At 43.8% G+C, this 22,310-nt stretch overlaps 1 protein-coding gene across 2 annotated transcripts; it reads right to left on the reverse strand.

Annotated features, from left to right (window-relative positions):
- Positions 1–6,976: 6,976 nt before the first annotated feature.
- On the reverse strand, positions 6,977–16,450 carry HMGN5 (high mobility group nucleosome binding domain 5). Of its 2 annotated transcripts, none has more exons than XR_006353949.1 (6): positions 14,783–14,947; positions 14,493–14,522; positions 11,811–11,840; positions 11,456–11,509; positions 8,632–8,763; positions 6,977–7,635 (listed from the first exon to the last, which is right to left on the reverse strand). XR_006353949.1 is itself a non-coding variant. In XM_043974443.1 (6 exons), the coding sequence occupies exons 1-6, from the start codon at positions 16,257–16,259 to the stop codon at positions 7,588–7,590; spliced, it is 309 nt and encodes a 102-aa protein (XP_043830378.1). In that variant the 5' UTR covers positions 16,260–16,450; the 3' UTR covers positions 6,977–7,587. The 2 variants fall into 2 exon arrangements, 1 of the variants encoding a protein (XP_043830378.1); XM_043974443.1 differs by lacking the exon at positions 14,783–14,947 and adding an exon at positions 16,245–16,450.
- Between the last annotated feature and the right edge of the window lie 5,860 nt (positions 16,451–22,310).

Raw genomic sequence — 22,310 nt, forward strand, 5'->3', positions numbered from 1 at the left:
TTAGTCTCCTTCCAATTGGCACTTCCCCCCCCCCGCCCCGCAACCCCTCACCCACCAAGGGCAGAACTAGGAACAAGTGGTAGAAGTTACAGAGAAGTAAATTGAGGCTTGATAGCAGTAAAATCTTCCTAATGATAAGAGCTATCCAGTAGTGGAATAACTTACCTCAAGCAGGGTGGTTCCCCCTGACAGGAGACCTTTGAGCAAAAGCTTAATGACTACTCCTTAGTGTCTCTCGGATCACAGCTGTGATCACTAATACATCTATACATCCTAATTCTGTTGGTATGAGGGTCCTTCCATTGATACAAGTCCCGACCCCTTTACAAGTCAGCACAACTTTTGGAAGTGCTGCAGCCAAAAAATTCATTTGCTTGTGACCAACTCAGTAATAAGATTCTCTGAGCTGGGCTTGGTTGATTCTCCGATGACATACCTTCCGTTACCAGACTCATATTGGAAAGCTCTCCAGCTAGGAAGGACCTGCCAGGGCTTCTGCTGTCTTGGCTTGGCCAGCAAGCGCCTTGGGTCATCCCATCACCACAGTGAGGCACGGGAGGAGACGTTTAGAGAAGGCTGATCTATAAAGCATGTAAGTTATTGCTTAGTACTTGATCAATCAATGTTAATGCTCACACAGAACATAAAATTTGGGAAGAGATGACAAAATCCTTAATATGCAATCACAATAAATTACAGAAGCACAGACATAAAACGTATTAGCAATTATTATTGTAGATAAAGATTGCCTTTGAGCCTAGCTAGGTTTATTTTCCAAATGAATGAGTCCAATACTAATGTGTAGGATAGATGTCTTCATTCATGAATCTGGTGCAGTGGCATGAGCATAGCATTTGGAGTCCAAGGATTTGGGTGTGAATCCAGGGTCAGTTCATTATGATTACTGTGACCTCGGACAAGTCCCTTTAAAATCTCCTTGGACCCTGGTTTCTTCCCCTGTCAAATGAGGGGGTTGAACTAGATGATCTCTGGGCTCTCTCCCAGATCTAAGATCTGATGGGAAACACATACACCTACTATTAATCATTAATAGATACACAGAAATCTCCTTGTTTTAAGGTACTCAACACCACCACCACCACCAATGAGTGACGTTTATATAGCACTTAGTATGTGTCAAGCAGTGTGTTAAGCACTTCACAATTATTAACTCATTTGATACTCACCACAACCTGGGGATATAGGTGCTATTATTATCCCCATTTTACAGATGAGGAAACTGAGGCAGATAGCGGTTACTTGCCCTGCCCAGGATCAGACAGCTAGCAAGTTTTTGAGGCTGGATTTGAACTCAGGTCTTCCTGACTCCAGGCTGGGCACTTTATCTACTGTACCACCTAAATGCTCCAATAATATACCACATGTAAATATCACAGCTAAAGTTCTTCTAGTTCTGCAACTGTCACTTTCAAAGAAGTCATTTATTTACTGCCTGCATTGAAAATTGCTTAGTATTTTATTTTTCCCCATTTCATGTAAAAACAATTTTTAACATTCCACATTTTAGTCATTGGCAATTAATTTAGTATTGTTTGATTTCTTCTGAGGTTGGATTGTATAAATCTCTTTCTTATTTTGCTAATTTGTGTTTTGGTGGCTACTGGTTAATTTCCTTGGCATTCTCAGTTTTGCTGCAAATTCTTTTATTTCTGCGACTTGTGAATTTGCCTTGTTCCTTTTTTTTATTTTGGCAGTTTGATTTCCCCCCTCTTTTTCCTTGATCAGATTGGTTAGTGGCTTGCTATTTTTGTTAGCATTTTCTACAAAAGCAGCTCCTAGTTTTGTTCATCAGTTCTAGTCGTTTTATATCCAGGGTTTGCTATATCTCCTCTAATCTTCAAGATTTCTTCTTTTGCACATGTGTTTTAGGGTTGCTGATGTGTTTGTTCTCTAGCTTTCTTTTAATTGCATGCCCAGGCCATTGATCTTTTTCTATTTTGTAAGTATAAGTATCCAGAGACATACATTTTCATCTCAGGACCGTTTTAACTGTCTATGATAGGTTTTGGCATGCTGCTCATTGTAATTATTTTCTTTAACATCATTATAATTCCTATGATTTATTCTTTGATTCATTCATTATTCAGAATTTCTTAGCTCCCGTTTGTGTATGCAGTTTTGCTTATATTGCTTTTCTTCATTACTGATTTTTTTAAAGTCTAATTTCTGGTTCGTTTCAGCATGAGAGTCTTCAGATGACAATTCTCCCCCTAGCCCCAATGATCTTCTATGCTGTCTTTTATGAGTAGGCCAAGTTGCTTGAACAGTTTTGTTTTTTTCCATTTTGCAGCTTTGAATTGCAATATTATCTTCAAGAGACCTGTTCTTTCAGAACACCGACATTACTGTTTGACCTAAGGATTATTAAAATCTAATTTAAAAAGCCATGTCAGGACGTATCTGTTTCATCTCTCTGGCTCTGCAGTAGCCTGGAAACTAGCGGCTCATGAGCTTGGGGTCAGGCTCCAGTGCTCACTTGATGTATGCCACCTGCCTTTCTCCATACCAAGCTAAATCCTGGGGCCATTGTGAAGAGTAATAATTATCATCCCCGAACACTGTGCATATATAAAAGGCTAAAACAATGCCGGGATTAGGGGATGTATTACAGGTGTGCCTATTCTAAACCACAGATGTCTTCCTCTAGAAACGTGCACCAGTTTTTGGACATTGGTTATTTTACCACTTAGAGTATAATTTCAAAAATGTGATCCTGTAGGGGGAAAAAAGCTTCCAAGGCATCAAAAGAAAACCACACTTAATAGGGAAAACCTTTTAAAACCACGGTCAACAGAAAAACAACTCCAAAAATAAACTATCAAGTCCATTATTGTACTGCAAATATGTAGACTTCTGGAATGCTTTGAGCTGGAGGGAACCTTAAGGATCATCTAGGCCAAGTCCCTCATTTTGCAAAGAAGGAAACTGAGGCCCCCAGTAAGTGATAGCGATGTGACATGGGGCTTAGGACAGGACCTACATATCAAGGAATTAAGGGACTATTAAGGTTTAAACTGGCCAACTAGATATCAGGACAGACACACCTAAGAATAAGGGGAGAGAAAATTCTATAGCAATTAGGCATGGCTGCTACCTGAGCTAGGAGACAAATAACTCTAGAGCTCAGGACTCTCATTCCAAAAAAAGAAAATCCCACTGACTCTCGGGAATCTCCCCCCCCCCAGGGAACTTTCCATTGTTAGGTGGGCGCCCCATCTATGGTCTATAAAAGCTTTGGCCTCCCTTCCATTGGGGAGGAGAATGTTTCTAAGCCATCTCCTTCCCTTGAGGCTAAGTGTTCAACTTCCCTTTCAGTCACTTTCTCTAGTGCCCAATAAAGGACAGTTGTAATCCTAAATGGACTGGGTTTGAGAGTGTAATTCTTTACAGAGGAATACCTAAGGACCACCTCTTTCCCCGTGACAGCTGTGAATGCAACAGAGGTTTCCCAACTCCAGATCTAATATCTCTTCCCCCATACCATGCACCCCAAACTGACAATTGCCTCTAACAAGAAAGAGGCGTTTCCATATTCAAGAGACTTTTGGTTTTTTGGTTTTTTAGTGAACTTTGTTTAGTAGCTGAATACTAATAGCTTTGAACAAGTCTACTCACACAACCGTCACCATTCTAGTTCCAGTATCTCACCATCTTTTTTTTTTCCAGAGCAATGAGGGTTAAGTGACTTGCCCAGGGTCACACAGCTAGTAAGTGTCAAATGTCTGAGGCTGGATTTGAACTCAGGTCCTCCTGAATCCAGGGCCGGTGCTTTATCCACTGCTCCACCTAGCTGCCCCCATCTCACCAGTTTTTGCTTGGACTAACAAGTCTCCCATTTCCTGACTCCCTCCCTTGCCAATCCACCTCCCACATGATTGCCAACAGATTTAGGTAAAGTACCCATCCAACCAGATCATTGCCCTTCTCAACACTCTTTGGCGGTTCCCCATTGTCAAGCTCCTTAGGCTGATATATCCAGGCCTCCTCTGATGCATCGGGGCCATGGGAGGGCTTCCAGTGTTGTTTCATATTCTTCCCGATCTCTGCATTTCAGCCAAACTGAACTCATAGCCATATGCAGACTTGCTGCAGTGTCTCCCACCTTCATGCACAGGCTGTTCCCCAGGTCTGTAATACACTCCCTCATCTCAGCCTCTCAAAATCCTTGTCTTCCTTCAGGGTTTCTAGGCCAAGGAAGCCTCTTAGATTCACACACACCCCTTTTCTTTGCCCCCTCCCTCCTCAATTTAATTTGTACTTGACTAATCTTTATACCTGTTATATTCCCCTAGTATAATGGAAATCCCTTGAGGCCAAGCATTGTTTCCTCTGTTCAGCACTCAGCACTCAGCAACCACTTAATGATGTACAAATGCAAGGTTCCCTTATAATAAAAGGTTACTATTGCTCAGAATTGGGCTCGCCCTACCTTATCTTGTCAATTCTCTAAGTCAGGGGTTCTTAAAATGGGAGACAAGGACTTTTAAAAAATATTTTGATAACCATATTTCAGTATATAGGGTTTTGACATGGGGCTTAGGATAAATCAGAAGTTTCTCCTGTGAGAAGCAAAACCAAAGATGACCAGATGACAGGACAGACATAGTGAGGAATCCAGGGAGCATTAAAGTTTAGACTGATCAACTAGATATCAGATCAGACATACCTAAGAAGGAAGGGGAGAGAAAATTCTATAGCAGGAAAGTCAATTAGGTGTGGCTACTACCTGACGGGAGCTAGGAGACAGAGATAACCCCAAAGGTCAGGACCATCATTCCAAAAAAATCCCCCTCAATTCTCAGGAATTTGACAAGCATCCAAGCTTTCCCTACCCCACCCCAAAAGATAACTTTCCAGTTTTCAAGTGGACACTCTTCTATCCTCTATAAAAGCTTTTGCCTTCTTTCTGTTCTGGGAGGAGGAGAATGTTTCTAAGCACTCCTCCTTGAGGGGTGGTCTTTGACTTCCCACTTGTTCACTTTCTCTAGCGCCAAATAAAAGACCACTTTAATTCTAATTCGACTGTGTTTGAGAGTGTAATTAATTCTTTATTTTTTATATTGTTTCTATAATTTATTCTTTAATCCACTGATTCTTCTTTTTTTTTTTGCGGGGCTATGAGGGTTAAGTGACTTGCCCAGGGTCACACAGCTAGTAAGTGTTAAGCGTCGTGTCTGAGTCCGGATTTGAACTCAGGTCCTCCTGAATCCAGGGTGGGTGCTTCATCCACTGTGCCGCCTAGCTGCCCCTGTAATTCTTTATTGAGGAATACTTAAGGCCCCCCAACTTTCCCTTGTGACATTCCTTTGTAAAACTATGTATTTAATTTTATGCATTTAAAAACATAATTCTGGGGCAGCTAGGTGGCGCAGTGGATGAAGCACCGGCCCTGGATTCAGGAGGACCTTAGTTCAAATTCGGCCTCAGACACTTGACACTTACTAGCTGTGTGACCCTGGGCAAGTCACTTAACCCCCATTGTCCCGCAAAAACCAAAAAAACCAAACCAAAACAAAACAAAACATAATTCTGAGGAGTCCCTGGGCTTCACCAGATTGATTGCTCAAGGGGCCTATCCAAGTATTAAGGGAATCCTGGATTTCCCTTTATTATTTGGAATTTAGAGCTATCACTCCTGCACATTTTGGTTAACTAAAGTTTGCCTTAATATTAGTGTCATCTGACCAAAACCTATCTCATAGGATGTGAAAATTCACTTAGAGTCTTGAAGACTCCCTAGATAAGAAGCCAGAGAAAGAATTTCAGGTGTCCCTGACTCCTTGGCAACATGTAAACCACCCTCCTCCGGCAGCTTATTTGTGAACCTTGGAAATGTAGTTTAACCTGTAACCTGACTTGGTTTACCTTTAGAGTTTGTTTGATGAAACTTGTTTCCTTGGGGGATATATGATGTATGAAATTATGGCTCTAAGTTTGTTCAGCTTTTATGATATTGAAGGAAATATGAAATTATGGATCTATCTTCTCTTTAAACTTTTGTGGCCTAAGAAATGCTTGTAATATGTAAAAGAATTATTTTCTCTGTCCCTCTGATGTAATTTTGTCTAGAAGAGGACTTGTAATTGGGGTTCTGGTTTGTTTGCAGGCCTGAACCTATGCTTGAGCATAATAAATAATAAAACCTCAGTTTTTCCCTCCATAATCCCTGTGTTGTGGTAAATATATCTTTGGCAGCAGTTAACCACCACATGAACTTAGGAGATATTTTTCCCACATCAAAGGATGCAAAAAAAACCTTGAAGGATTCATGGGTGAGCTAAAGATCTACTTGAATTTTTCATGGTGGCTTAGAGGTGATCCCTGCTTCTATAAGGCAACATAGCAGATGACATGCCCTGCTAGGTCCCTCCAAATTGGAAAGGCCTCGAGTATGGACTGCGTGTCTGTCACATGGGAACCAGCTGAAGTTTAGAAAGACACATCAGTAGGCTGGCCTTGGGTTATGAATTTTTCAGCTCCTCTGACTCTCAAAGACCATATACTAAAAGTTACTGTAGGGAGGGCCTATACCAAAAAAATGATAGATCTTTGAAGTATGCAACATGAACTAAATGAACCAACTAGTTATAATTTCTTTAAATGACATCTCCAAAACTTGTTTTAAGGATAAATACTCATGGAAGTATAAGGATGTGTATAACTGGCAAAACAGGTGGTCTAGTTGTATATCAAGAGCCCCGGTTGGATAATTCAACTACTGTAATAGAATCCATGAACCAGTGAAACATGCAGAAGAGGGCAGCTAGTACACCAGGGAGATTCTTCTCTGGGCAAGATGTGGACAAGAGTCATGTATGAAGAGAAGGCATGGATGTGTTATAATCTGCACTAGTAGAGGGAGGAACCATAGGAATGAGAATTCAGATGCAGTGAAATGAGAATTTTAATTTTCTGCTAATTCTACTTTTGGAATAGATGCAATGAATCACAAACATATTTTGAGGAGTCTTTATTTTTTTAAGATAAATCCAGCAAAATTTCTAATAGTGGCTACACATACAATCAACCTGCCCTTGTGAAATAAACATTTGTATTTTGTTTAAAAACATGATTACATTTTACTTTCTTTCAAAAACTAATATTAAAGTTATATTTGGGAAAGATATTTCCAACTCTTAGAATTTCATGAAAATAGCTCACCTTCTTTATAAAATCAACCCACAAGACACCCTGGACCGGCCGTTGCAAGAACTTTCCATTTGGGACCTCCCCACTTCACTGAATCAAACATGTACCAGGGCCAAAGAAAAATCCAAAGGACAGAAAGGATAGCTTACAGCAAGAAGGGACACAGTGACAAAAGTCAGAAGCTACCACCACTTATTGTTCCCATAGATCAAACGATTACAATCACAAAATGCAGAGACAGTGATATCTTGTTGTCGACATCATACCCAAGCGACCAAGATGGAGACGTTCCAGAATTAACTTCATGCTAAAAAAAACCTGCATTTAGAAAATAGTTGATAAAAATATTCCTCTGTTAACAATACAGGATGGAGGCACAGATACCAAACCGATGGAGATATAGGGCAGTGTTACATATTACTCAGACTTGGTTGCTTTCTCCTCAGGTTCCTCCACAGCTGGCACCTAATTGTAGTGGGACAAAGAAAAATATCTTAATTGGAAGTTTCGAAACATTTTCCCAAAATATTTACATCCGACCTTACCTGGTCTTTCGGAAGATACCAGATTCATTTCTCTATAGCAAGAGGCAGCAAACTACCAGTTAGTTTAGTATGAGCTAAGAATGGTTTTTACATTTGCAAATAACCAGGCTTATCTCACAAACAGGTGTGTTTTGCTTGGTAATTTCCAGGACCCTGGCTCTATGGGAAAGATCACATGCACAAAATGGGGAATTTGAATGAGAATAAAACCACAGCTTGGATTCAGACCCTGGGCTTCCAGAACAAACTTGTGGACTTCCTACCAAGTCGGAAAGGCTCCGTGACAATACACAAAGCATTGTCAGGCCACGTGCAGAGTCTGCAGGTTGGCCTCAGGGGAAAGAGCCTTCTGGCCTAAAACTCTCGGAGGTTCCTATTGATATGCATAGAAAACTGACAAGCACATTTGGAGGAATCCAACAAAACAATAAAACTTTAGCAGTAAGCCATTGTTCAATGTGGAATGTGAGGTTTCCTAAAGCTAAGCTCCTGTGGTTGTTTGGGTGGGCAAAATAAATAAACAAACAAACACCTCTTCTAAAAGAGAACTTGCTCAAAGTTCCATTAACAAAGAGGGTCTGACAAATGCTGATAATTAAGACAACAACCCTAACCTACAGAGGAAGAAACTACAATCCAGATTGATTAAATCACTTGCCCAAGGTCACAAAGTAGCAGGATAAATACCACGATATGTCCCGAGCTTCAGGTTTTTCTACGCATCTCCATCTAAATTTCCACTTCCCATCTCAAATGGCTCCCTCCCCAATGAGATTCAACAAGAGAACCAGCATTCCTATAAATCCTCAGAGACATCAGTAGATCCCTGAGATCCCTTCAACTGTTACGACTGTTTTTAGACACAGCCAGCAAACTTTCTCTATTACACATTGATTCTAAAAGAGCATTAAGATACCTCGTTAGTCTGGGTCTCTCCATTTTCAGAGTGGTTTTCTTCTTTCATTTCCTCCTGCTTGGTTTCCACTTTGACTTTGGCCGCCACCTTCTTGCCTTTCATTTCCTTCTTATCATTTGCCACGTTCATTTTCTGTCCAGTAACACACAGGGACAAATATTGAATACAAAATTTCAACTCCCTGTTCATCGTATACTCCATAAACAATTGTGTTGGCTCCTCTTTATCCTCTTGCTTCCAAAATATAGATGTTACCTAAGAGTCAGCCCTGGGTCCTCTTTCATTCTTTCTTTTTTAAAAGTATTTATTTTTCTCCCCCCTCCATTGTTCTCCCCCTGCCCCTGACTTAACAATGACAAAAAAGAAAAGAAAAGAAAAAGTATAGCCCTTCTAATAAATGGGCATAGTCAAGAAAAGCAAATTCCCACGTTGACCATGCCCCCAAATGTTTTTTCTTTCTTTACTCTTTCCCTGAGATATCATCCACAATCGTGCTTTCTAGCTATTTGTTTTTATTTTTATTTTATTTATTTATTTATTTATTTTTGCGGGGCAATGGGGGTTAAGTGACTTGCCCAGGGTCACACAGCTATTAAGTGTCAAGTGTCTGAGGCCGGATTTGAACTCAGGTCCTCCTGACTCCAGGGCCGGTGCTTTATCCACTGTGCCACCTAGCCACCCCCCTTTCTAGCTATTTGTAACTGCCAGCCAGATAGCTTTGCTTCAAAGTCAATCTATCAAACTGAATATATCCCATCTTCCCTCTCAAACCATCTTGCCTTTTCCCTGATTTCCCTATTTCTGTCAATAGCATCTCATCTTCCTGAATATCGAGCATCATCTTTGATTCTTCTTTTTATTTGACTTCCCCCTTTCCCAACATTTAACCAGTCGGCCAGGTCCTAGAAATTCTCCCTCTAAAATCCCTCTTGTACTTGTCTCTTACTTTCTTTTCCCTGCTACCATGTTAGTTTAGGCTCTCCTTGTCTCTTGCCCACACTACTGCAGTAACAGCCTAATTATATATCCTTTCTTCATGCTTTTGCCAGATGAATTTTCCTAAAGTGTAGCTGTGATTAGGTTACTCCTTTACTCAAAAGTCTTCAATTGGTCCCCACTGCTTACTGAATAAAGTCCAAATCAGTAGCCTGGCATTAAAAGCTCACCACAGTATGGCCCCAAGCTACCTTTCTAGCCTTACTTCTTACTACTCCACCCAAAGTACAGATGTTACAGCCAACCTGTGCTACCCACTATTATCTAAACATGTTCCATACTTTCCTATCTCTATGCCTTTGCTCACATTATTCTCTTCACGTGAAATGCTCTTCCCCTCTCTCTGTCCCCTATAACCACAGAAAGCTCTCCCTTCTATGAACATTGCTACCAAATTCTTTTTACCTGTATTACATTTACCATATCATGCCACGTTCAGCAATTATTGTGTACTACCTTATTCTCCCTTCTACACCTTATCTTCCTTGAGGGTGGGGACTCTCATTCATCTCCATCCCAATGCCTAAGGCATAATGGGTAAACTTATTACATATGTTGAATTGAATGTAATAGTGATCAATTTTTAGCAAAATTCAGAGAGTTCTAAGTCTCTTTGGAAAGTTATAGAAAATTGGGAAAAAAAAAACTATGAGCCTCTAATGTTATAAGTCCCAGAGCTCTTTTGAGTGTTGGGAGCACAGGTGGGCAGTATTAAAAAGAAATGAGTTAAGATGGGAGCCTTGGGAGCAGGGCCACGTCAGGCTTTGTGCCACCACTGGCAAAAAAGAACATGTGCCAAGGAATGCTGAAGTAGCGGAAAAGCTCATTCTGGGTATATGAGCAATATCAAAACCAAAAAGTTGACCCAAAGCCATGTTTTCCCAGCTAACCTCATAATAAAAAAACATAAGATCCTAGAATAATGTTGAGAGCGTCTACTCTTCTGAAGCTCCTATGCTGGGTTTTTCATGATGCCAGAACAACTGGTTCAAAAAGGAAAATTTCAACCAAGAAAACCAGATGTTTCTGTCTACACAATATCAAATAACCAGCTGACTTGATTTTTTTCTTCCACTGAATTAACCAGTTGTTTCAATGAATTGATCAAACCAAACCACCTTTTGTTTCAGTCTAGTAAAGAGGCAGTACCTGTGATTTTGAAAGCGTATTCTTTGCCCTGAGACTGTAACTCAAATGGTGAAATAGTGACAGTGATACTTTCATGTATGATAGATACTTGTACTTATAAAAGATCAACCAGTTGAGTACTGGTTTCCCAAACTTGTTCTTAGGAAGTAGTCTATTGTGCCAAATATCTCAGCCACATTCTCTCTTGGGAATAAAAGCAATATCTTTTCAACAAGAATCTCAGAATGCCTTCTAAGTATGGATCTACTAACCCTCAAAATATTCCTCGGACTAAGGCAAGTATTCAACCTGACCCTGTAGCCACATCACCCAAGTGCCCATGTGCAATGTCCACTGGTGTTTTGGCTCTTCCCCTTCTTTTTCCTCCTCTGTATGGCCTCAGTGTTCCCATACACTGCCAAAGGCACGAACATGATCACTTAATGGGTCTTTTCCAGCTTCCATTTGTATCTGTCTCCTCGAAAAGGTCAATGCGTTATTTTAAAGTGCCAAAACACAGTGAACACAAAAGGAAGTATGGAAGAAGGAATCGCTCTTGTCCAAGGGGCTTATACTTGAACACTGAATAGAAGAAGAAAGTATATTTTTACGAAATAAAGCCAAATTGCCAGTGTTTTTCTGATATTGTATTTTTGGGGGGGGCATCTTTCTCTTTGGAGATTCAAAATTCAGTGCTTACCTTTGGGGCTGCTGCCTTTTTGGTTTTGGGCTCAGATTTAGGAGGAACAGGCTTCTGCACAGGCACACACATATACATACACACACACAAAGAAAAACCCAGAGGTCAGAGAAATGTAGAAACAAATCTGTGACTGTAAAAGGATGACTCACAAACAAGGGAATCCAACTGTTCCACCAACTGGAATGTATATACTTAAAACACAAGTGAAATGATAGCTTTCCCAAGTGGTGTTGTTTTCTTATCATTTCCCAAGTAAGCCCAACACTAAATGTGATCATCTCATTTGTACCGTTTGTTTAAAATGCAGGTCACAAAGAGGCTGTTATTACCAGAGAAAACAGGCAATACTTACAGCAGATAATCTAGGTGACCGTCTCTTTGGCTATAAAACAAAAAAGTATTTCAGTTAAAGGAAGATCTACACCAAGCAAGAATTATTCCTAATGATATGAAATGTGACAAATTGGAGCTTGCTACTAGTGGAATGGATTGCTTCAGGAGAAAATGGGGTCAGGTGTGGGTTGGATAAGATGCCCTTTGAGGTCTGTTCTGATGCTGAGATTCTGTGGTATCCCAAATAAACTATGAATTTAGGGTTTAAAAAAAATATGAGGGCAATTACAATTAGGATTTCCCCTATCACCTGTGGCCTGAGAATCATGCACTGTCCAGGCTGGAAGATAGCAGAGGCCAGATAGTACAACTCATATCTGGACAGGAATCCGCCTATGATATGCCTCTGACAGGTGGACATTTAGGGTTTCCTTGGTTACTTCAAGTGAATGGGAACTTCTTCCCTCCTAAAACAGCCCATTCTCCTTTTGACCAGTTCTAATTATTAGGGAGATTTTCTTCATATCAAGGCTAAATTTGCCTCTTTGCACCCCCCCCCCACTACTCCTTCTTAGGTCTGCCCTTTTGGGCCAATGAAAGCAAAGTGAATCCTTCTGTCCTGCTAGCCCTTCAAATACTTGAAGATTGAAGATAGCTATTTTAATTTTCACTTCTCTAAATGAAAGAATCCCAGTTCCTTTCATCAGTTTTTATGTGGTATTTTCTTGAGGGCTATCATCACCATGACCGACAGTGCCCTTTGTAAAATGCAGAACCTACAAGTGAGCACCATACTACTTCAGATCCGGTCTTGCCAGGGCAGAGGACAGTGAGACTGTCACCTGCCTACATACTACTGTTCTGTTAATCCAGCCTAGGATGGCATCAGATTTCCTGGCTATCATAACTGGTGACTCACATTGAGCTTCAGATCCACGAAATCCCTCAAATTTTTTCCACCAAAGTGGTGTCTAGTCATGCCTTCCTCAACTTGTATTTGGAAAGTGGATTTTTTTTCAACCTGAGTAAGATTTTACCTTAATCTCTATTCAAGTTCATCCAGTCAGATTCAGCCCCAAATTCTGGCCTGTCAAGATTTTTTTTTTGAATACTGTCATCCGTGTCAACAATTCTTAAAGCTTTGTGTCATTTGCCAAGTTGACAAGCATGCTTTTTTTTTACTTGATTCAAGTCATTGATTAAAATGTTAATTAACCAGAGGCCAAGTGAAAGCCTTTTGGACACTTCTTGAGCTCTCCTTCTGAGCTGACATTGACTCACTAATGAGTACTCTTTGGGTCTGGTCTTTCATCCAGTTCTGAATCTGTCTAACTCTTCCTCCTAGCCACAATATCACCATCTTGTTTGCAAGGATAGAATGAGAGACTCAGTCAAACGCTTTGCTGAAATCCACACTCTATCTACAGCATTCAGAGTCGGAAATGAGTTCAATTTGGCATGACACTTCAATAATCTGGAAATGATACTAATTACCTCATAATTGCTGGTTTAAATTAGCACTATGATTAGTAACAAACAGTCCCCCTTGATGTAAAGAACATGTTCTTTTCAAATCTTAATATGGCAGCTCAATAAAGTTCCCCAGTGCCATGCAATTTGGAGGCTTTAATGCCAGGTATATTTTCTAAGAAATCTTGTTGTTACACTGTTAGCTGGCTCATAATAGAATAATTCTCTAATTTTGGAGATGTGGGTTCTCCCACCTACAGTGAAGATGCCAATTCATCCTTGCCTAATCCTGTGTGACTCTTGTCTACATCGTCTCATAAATTTACTACTTGAAGTCCACCTGACATTCTGGGGGGAACTTTTCTTACATTCTCTTGACATTGTGTGGCTAAAGTAGAAAGTGCTGGCTGTCCAGTGACTATCTTTCCATTGTCCGAGGGATAACTGATGGACAGTTAGCTCCTATTAATCAGTTGTGCTATATTAAGAACAATTGGTGGCCATTTGGCCCACGTCAGTTGGTTATGCTGACAGCCAGTTAAATACCTCTGGCTAGAATCCAAGGCTCTCTCTACTCTATTTCTACTCCACCTTTACAGCCCTATGACTTATTACTCCCTCCTTCATAATCTACACTCTAGCCAAGCTGGACAATTTTCTGCCTGGCTTCCCCTGCCCTCCTAAATGTCTCTGGGCCCCCCAGACCTTTCTGCCTTTGCTAGTCATCTGTATCTTCAGAATGTCCTCTTTACTCCTCTTTCTCTGTTGAATTCCTACCCTTTCTTTAAAGGCCAACTTGGGTGCCACCACACAGCCTACTCCACTGGCAAATTGTCAACACAACTGCTCGCCTGTGAAGTGTGACCCACCTACCTCCTCCCCATCAGTTTCCATCTGCCCCCTCGGATCTCACTTTTGTTTCTGCCATCTCTAATTTTTCTCTTTCTCCCCTCAACTTTTCAGAATGCCAAGTTGTTGTACAATGGCAATTCTGGACCATGAGACAACCTATATGACAATACATCACATTAACATGTATTATCTGTGTATTATGCTTATGTTAGCATCATCTTACCCTCCTAGACTTGGGGTTCCTGTGTTTTGGGGGAGGGCTTCTCTCAGCTAAACTGTGTATCTAGTGCTTAATGCACTTCATAAATGCCTGTTGTCCTACCCACTTGTGTATATGAATTCAGCTTTTTCTTAAAGTGTAAGTACAAAACAAACTCACCTCCTCCTTTACCTGCCCTTCAACGGCTGCCTGTAAAGAAAAAGAGGGAGGGAGGGCAACATCAGAAAATATTCCCAGCTCAGTCTCGCTGGAAGGTAAGAAAGTGACACACCGATTATTACTTGGGGTCCAGCCCTTTGCAGCAATGCTGATGTGTAGACATGCAATATGACTCCAAAGCCAACTCTAGAACTTTTTCTGTACAGATCAATCTCGTCTCTCTGCTCCCCAGTTAAAACGAACCATGTCTTTAAACCTTTCCCAGGACACGCCTCTCCTCATGCACTTACCTGCAATGTACGAGCCAAAAAACAGGAGGGGGTTGGGGGAGCGTTGTTGGGGGTTGGAGGAAAGGACAGCGTTGTGCACTTTTTCTACAGGAAGTCGCTTCCTTCTCCCTCTTCCAAGGTGCATCTGCACCTGAGCCCGAAGGGGCCCGCTCCCCTAGCCCTACCTTCACCTCCAAGTACTGCGCTAAAGAACTACAAGTCCCACAAAGCCTCGGGAAAAAAAGCCCCTTGGTTCCAACGTCAGTGCGTCACCGAGCCAGACGTCGGGCAATTTAAAAACTTCCCGCCAGATTATCTGCAACAACCAGGTTGTTGTCAATTTCGGCTCAAGGATGGCTCCCATCAAGTGAACCCTATAGAGGATTCCGCAGCAGGCGGCTGGGGCCGCCGGGGTTAGAAGAGCAGGATTGTCGGCGCCCCGCGCCCCACTCCTCCCATCTACGCCCACAGCCTCGGGACCCCCGGGAAGGGACGGAGGCTTTGGGGAGGGGGCGATTCAACAACAGTCCCTGCCTTCATTCCCGAGGTAGCCAGATCCCTGGTGGGAGCGCGCCGGGCGCACCCGGCCCAAATCTCAGGTCTCCTCTCGGGGTCGAGCCGGGGAATCACCTGGGCAAGAGTTTAGGGGAGAGAGTTGGCAAGAAACTCAGTGCTCTTGCAGAACGGGCTCCCCCAGACCGCAGCACTAGCGTTTCCCTGCCTCGCTCTCGTCTCCGTTCCCTTGGCCCCTTTGGGCGGTCTCCAAGAGCACCTGAACTTGCCAGGAGGCTCCGAGACGGCTCGGCTCCCCCCGAAGTTCCTAATTATGGTTGTGAATCTCTCCCTGCTCGAGGACAGTTGCAAAATCTGCGCCGCCTAATGGTCCAGAATTACCACTGCACAGCCATCTGGCACGACCAGAAGTGGAGGAGGGAGGGAGGGGGAAAAAAGGGAGAACAAAGGCAAATAGTAGAGGAAGATGCAGCGATCGCTCTCCAAATCTGCCTCCCGGACGATCCGGCTGCTTGCCCGAGAAAAGCCCAAGGCAGAGGGAGGGGACTAGTGCCCGGCAGGGCGGCTGCTGGGAGCCCCGGCTCGCCAATGGGGGTGCGCAGGGGAGGAGGCAGCGGCGCTATCTATGGCTGTAAGGAAGCCAGCATGGAGACCCCGGTCCCGCTGCTCTGAGCCCGGCAAGCCGAACCGTCCGAAGTGAAATGCGAGGCGCACACACAGGCGCCTGCCGAGCCCAGCTCGGGTCCCAGCCCCGAGCCCGAGCCCCGAACCCGAGCCCGAGCCCGAGCCTGAGCCTGAGCCCCGAACCCTAGTCCGAGCCCCCTTCGCCTTCCCTTCCTCTGCCTCCTTCGGTTCAGCACATGCACCAAAGCTTCCTGGCAGCCTCTAAGCCCAGAAGCATCTCTGGCTGCCCAGGATCAAATAGACAGGCGGGCGGCTAATGCCCTCTCCACTCTTCCCTTGCACTTACCTTTCTTTTGGGCATAGTTGCACCTCTCAATGAGTGGCTTGCGATTGCAAGGGAGAAATAAGAGCTCAAGCGAGCCGCGGTCGGCTGCTTGCAAGGCGGTAGACTTTTCACTGAACTAATTGCAGCTGGACCTGCACCTCCAAAAATTAAAAGCCCTTTTTATTGCAAACACTCAAATACACCAACACGCAACCAAACAGCATGAATGGGAGCCACGGTGGGAATGACAAGCGGGCCGGCCAATGCTGTAAGTAGGCCGGCCAGGGGGCGGGGCCCGGATACGTGCGGGCTGCTCTCCTACGCGGGGCGCGCTGGCCGCTCGCTTCGAGCCAGGGGACTGAGTCGGCGTAAAGTGCTGGAGGGCTACGCTTGGCGGGAGGGAGCGGGAGAGGGATGGACGTGCTGCCCTGGGGCCATTCTGGGCGATTGGGAACCGCCCCCGCTCTCTCCTGCCCTCCCTGGTACCCGGGCAAAGGTGGCAGCGCCCACCAGGTGGACGGGAATGAATGCACACAGAGCCTCGCCCTTTCCCTCCCGCCACTCGGCCTCGACTTCCCCCTCATGCAGAATCGGGGGCCCCAAACACGGCCGCGACGGGGAAGGGGGCGGGAGGGCTCGTCCAGGGGCGGCACCTGGGAAAACCTGTCGTCCCGGCCAGGGCTCCCTGTGGGGCTAACGGGCCCGACTCCCGAGGGAGGGGCCCCGCCTCCGCCCTCGCCCCCGCCCCTGGGCAGCAGCCAGGCGGGCGACTTCGTGCTGGACGTGCCCTCCCAAGTCCTGGGCTGGAGTGGGTGGCCGAGGGGCTGCGGCTCGGGCCGACTTCTGTCGCTCACTACCTGTGTGACCTTGGGCAAGCTTCCCCGCACCTCCCACCCGGCTCCCCGGCAAATGGAGGGTTTCGACTAGATAGCATCTCCTGCCCCCGCCGGCCGTGGCATTTTCTCGCCTGGGGCCCTTGCCATTTTAAGCAGGCATTCTGCGTTCTAAAGTCCGTCCGCCGCCCTCCCTTCGTGTCCCAGAACCCCCTGCCCTGACGTTCTCCGTCTGAAGGTCCCAGCTCAGGCAGTCTCCCTTCCTAGCCCCCGCTGCCGCCCCCGCCGCCGCCCCGGCCCCCGCCCCGGCTCGGGCAGCTCTGTGCTCAGAAGCCTCAGCAAAGCTGCCAGGCTCCGTTGGAAGGTCCCTCTCTGCGCTGGCATTCTTTGTTCTCAAGTCCTTCCAGCCAGCTCTGCCATTCTCTCTTCTCAGGTCCCCTCTAGCCTTGGCATTCTGTGTTCTCGGGTCCCTCCCAGCACTACCATTCTTGGGGGTCGGGCTCCTTCCAGCTCTGCCATCCTGTGCTTTGCGAGCCCTTGCAGCTCCCACATTCCACCTTCTAAGACCCCACCCAGCTTGGATATTCGGTGCTCAGGTCCCTCCCGGCTCCCTTTCCACTTGGGTCATTCTCCCTTCCCAAGTCTCTTGCAGCTCGCACATTTTGTCTTTAAAGGAACCCTTGGGGTTCTGCCGCTCTGTGATCCTGCCAGCTCAGTCCTTCTGGATTCCCAGGTCTCCCCCACCTCTGCCATTCATTCTCTGGTTTCAAGTCCCTTCTACCTGTACCAGTCTGTATTCTAGCTCTGACATTGTCTGTTGTCAAGTCCCTTGCAGCTCCCACGTTCTTTGCATGCAGATCCCTTCTGCTTCTGATGGTCTCCTTTTTCATACCCCTTACAAGCTCAGACATTCTCTGTCCTCCAGCTCCTTCCAGCTCTGCCATTCTGTGTTCAAAAGACCCTTCCAGCCCACATGTTCTAGGATCAAAGGACTCTTCTAGGTAGCTCTGTTCTAACTTCCCTTCCAGCCCTGACGATCTTTGTTCTGATGCCTTCTGGCCCCAACATGATTTGTTTTCGGTTCCTTTCCAACTAGGATGCTTTCTTTCTCAGGTCCCATCTAGCCCTGACACACTCCCTGTTCTCACATGCTTTCCAGCTATATCATTCTGTGTTCTAAGTTCCTTTCCAATCCATTCCTGACCATCTCTACTGTAAGGTACCTTTCAGCTCTTACATCCTATTTTCAAAGGACCCGCCCAACCCTGACCAGCTCCAAGGCTCTCTGCATCTTAGACATTCTCTTTTTTCTGGTCCCATTCCATTTTGACATTCTTTGGTCTAAAATCTCTTCCAACTCTGAGTTTTCTCTGTTCTCTGTTCTTTGACACCTCCCTGAGTCTATGAGTCTAGTTTCTGTGTTGCCCCTAACTAGTTTTGTGACCCGGGGCAAAGATATTGCTCTCATTCCCTAGACCTCTCTCTTTCTTCATCTGTAAGGGAAAGGGTTTGAACTAGAGTAATGTAAGCCATTGATATGAAATCATGGACTGTGTGAAAAAGAACTCTCCTCAGTTCTGGGATAGAGAGGAAAACTATGTTCTATTAACTGGCTTCCAAGGCCCCTTCCCCCTGTGCAATTATCTGAAGAAGCTCCAGATGGTCTTTCCATTGGAATACCTTCAGGACAAACCATAGTGTGGAGCTACCTGAAGCCTGCTCTGGACAGCTGACTAGCTCTCCTTCAGGAGGGTTGACAGGGCAGCCCCTAACCTTCTTGGCTGGAGAGGAAACAAGCTTCTCCCACAAATTAAATCTGCTTTGCTTGACTCTCAGCTTCCTTCTGAATCCACTCCCTGGAACAACATGGGGGCGGGAACGGAAGGAGAATTAGGACACTAGATGTAGCTGAGTGACAGAGTGGATAGGATGCTCAACTTCAAGTGAGGTAAACTGGAATTTAAATCTGCCTCTGGACATTTACTAACTGTGTTGTGACCCTGGGTAAGTCACTTGATGTCTGTCTGCCTCCGTTTCTTCATCAGTACAGTGAGGATAATAATAGCATCTTCCTCCCAGAGTTGGTGTGTGTATAAAATGAGATGTTTAGAAAATTCTTTGCAACTCTTAAAACGCTGTATAACTGTTAGCCAGAAAAATGGTGAGAAGAACAGAACCTTGACCCCAAGCAACCAACAAGCACCTATCATGTCCCAGGCACTGTGCTAGGCACGGGGGATACTTAGGAAAAAGTGAGATAAACCCTACTTTCGAAGAGCTTACATTCTGCAAGAGGGATACTGCATGCTCCCACATAAGTATAGGCTATATTAAAAATAAACATACGGTGATGGGGAGGTACTAACACCTGAGGGAATCGGGAGAGTTCTCTTGAAGGAGTTGGTATGGGAGCTGAGTTGGTGAAGGGAATTGAGGATTCCCAGATGGAGAAATGAGGAAGAAGAGTGTTCTAGGGGTGGGGGTATATGGCTATGCAAAGACATGGAGATGGAGATGTTCCATATGGGGAACAAGAAGTAAGATTAATTGGCTAGACCACATGGGCGCCTAACCTTTTTTGTGTATGTCAGACCCCTTGGGCAATCAATCTGGTAAAGCCTATGGATGCTTTCTTAGAATAATGAATAAAATAAAATACAAAGGATTACAAAGGAAACCAATTATGTTGAGATAAAGATGTAAATTTTTTCTTGTTCAAATTTATAAACTCCTTGAAATCTATCCTTAAGCCCGTAGACCTAGGTTAAGAATCCCTGGGCTAGAGTATAAAATGTGTGTGTGTGTGTGTGTGTGTGTGTGTGTAGTGTATAATCAGCCTGGAAAGAGGCTGGAGGTAAATTGTGAAGGGTTTTAAATGGAAAGATTGAAATCAGTGTGGTCCACTGCCAAGAGCATGGACTCTGAAGTTGGATGACCTAGGTTCAAGTCTTACCCCTGTTACTTATTGTCTATGTGACATTGGGCAAATCACCTAACCTCTCTGGGTTTCATCTCTTAAATGTTAAATTAAATGCCTTCCATTTCTAGATTTCTGATCCTGTGATTAGAAAGCATTATGAATTTGGAGTCAAAAGGACCTGAGTTCAAATCCTAACTATGCTACTTAGTGCCTGAGTGATCTTCAGAAAGTCTCAGGCCTCGAGTTCCTCATCTTTAAAATGAGGAGATCAAAGTGCCATTTCTCAATGGATGAGTTGTTAAGATATGAATAAACAAATAGTTCATAAAAGAAGAGTCCCGTACTCTTACCAACCAAATGAAAGATCCCTCCAAAGCACTAAGAATCAGAGGAATACAAATGAAAGTAACTCTAAGGTTTCACCTCACACCCATAAAATTGGTAAAGATGACAAGATGGAAGTATCAACGTTGTAACGGCTACAGAAACATAGGCACACTAATACATTGTTGGTGAAGCTGGAAATTGGTTTAATCATTCTAGAAAGCAATTTGGAATTATGTGAAATCAAAGTCCAAACTATTTTACTCAGAGATTATACTGCTAGTCATATTTCCCAAGGTAGTCAATGTCAGAATAAATGGTACCATACATACTAAAAATATTCATAGCAGCACTTTTTGTCTTAGCAAAAAATTGGGAAAGTGGGGAAAAGTGGCAATTGATTGGAGAATGGCTGAACAAATTGTACATGAATGTAATTAAAGGTGAATGTGCATAAGATATGATAAATATGAAGAATTCAGAGAAGTCTACGAAGACTTATGTTTGCTAATGTAGAGTGAAGTGAGCAGAATCAGAAAAATAGCCTACACATTGACTACAACAATATGAACGGAAAGAACAGCCAACCGAAATAGAATGTATGTAATTATGAAGACTTTAAACTTGGTTCCAGAGAAGAGACAAGAAAGCATATCTCCTTTTCTCTCTCCCTCTTTTCTTCTTTGAGGTGGGAGACAGTTCTTTCTACTACAAGAAGCTTTTCCGGTTGCCTCTATGCTTAATCCCTTTTTATCTGAGATTACTTCCCATTGACCCTGTTTATATCTTGTATACATATAGTTATTTGTATGTTGTCTCTCCATTAGGACGTGAGTTCCTTGAGAGTAGGAATCATATTTTGCTTTTCTTTAAATATCCAGTGCTAGCACATTGAGAAAGGACTTAATAATTGCTTATTGGTGGACTAACTATGGGTACAGAATACTGCATATACTGTTAGATTCGGTTGACATATTGGTTTAGTTTTTACATCTGACTTTCTTTTTTCTCTTTCTTTTTTATTCTTTGTTCTTCATGCATTCATTTCATTGGGGGGGGCAGGACGCACATATGTGTGTGTTTGTGTGTGTCTGTGTGTAAATAAGAGTGGTAAAATAACAGTATGTCAATACAAATTGTAAAAAATTAAACAAAGGGACTGGAGAATGACATGGCCAGACCTACATTTTAGAAATATCTATTTGGCAGCTGCATGAAAGACAGACTGGAGAGTGGACAGGCTGAATGCATGAAGAATAATAAGGAAGCTATTGCAATAGTCCAGGTGAGAGGTGATGAGGACTAGGTTGATTGTGATGTGAGTAGAGAGAAAGGCCAGGCATGAGAGACGATGAAGAGGTAGAATCAACCACCAATCACCCACAGATTGGCTAGGGGGGGTGAGTAGGAGGGAAGAGTCAAATTAGTCTCTTAGGTAGCAAACCCAGGTAACTACTGGAATGGTGGTAACCTCAAGAGAAGAGGAAAGTAAGGAGGGAAAGGTGGTTGGCGGGAAAGACTTCTGTTTTCTTTTCTTTATTTATCTATTTATCTATCCACTCATGTATTTATTTATTTAATAATTTATTTATTTGCTTGTTTGTTTGTTTATTGTGGGGCAGTGAGGGTTAAATGACTTGCCCAGGGTCACACAGCTAGTAAGTGTCAAGTGTCTGAGGTCATATTTGAACTCAGGTCCTCCTGAATCCAGGTCTGGTGCTTTATCCACTGCGCCACCTAGCTGCCGCAAGAATTCTGTTTTCAGTACATTGGATTAGAGATACCTATGGAACACCTAGGTGGAGATGCCCAGCAGGCAGTTGGAGTTATGAGGCTGACACTCATGAGAGAGATGGGTACCCACAGTCCATCATCCCACATGCTTTGCATCAGCTACTGGAAAAGCTAATTGTGTTGAAAAGACTTCCAGCTTCACTTCAGTAGTTCAGAAATAGGATTCCTTATCAGTTCAGGGAAATGCCCGTGACCACTACAGAATAGCAGACTTCA

This window comes from Dromiciops gliroides, chromosome X (assembly GCF_019393635.1).
Source record: "Dromiciops gliroides isolate mDroGli1 chromosome X, mDroGli1.pri, whole genome shotgun sequence".
NCBI lineage: Eukaryota > Metazoa > Chordata > Mammalia > Microbiotheria > Microbiotheriidae > Dromiciops > Dromiciops gliroides.

What these genes read in the sequence shown, in the direction of transcription:
- HMGN5 (XM_043974443.1), bottom strand. An exon ending in AAGGGCAGGTAAAGGAGGAG is followed by an intron (nt 11,841 to 14,492) that starts GTGAGTTTGTTT and finishes TTTGTTTTATAG; the next exon opens with CCAAAGAGACGGTCACCTAG. An exon ending in GGTCACCTAGATTATCTGCT is followed by an intron (nt 11,510 to 11,810) that starts GTAAGTATTGCC and finishes GTGCCTGTGCAG; the next exon opens with AAGCCTGTTCCTCCTAAATC.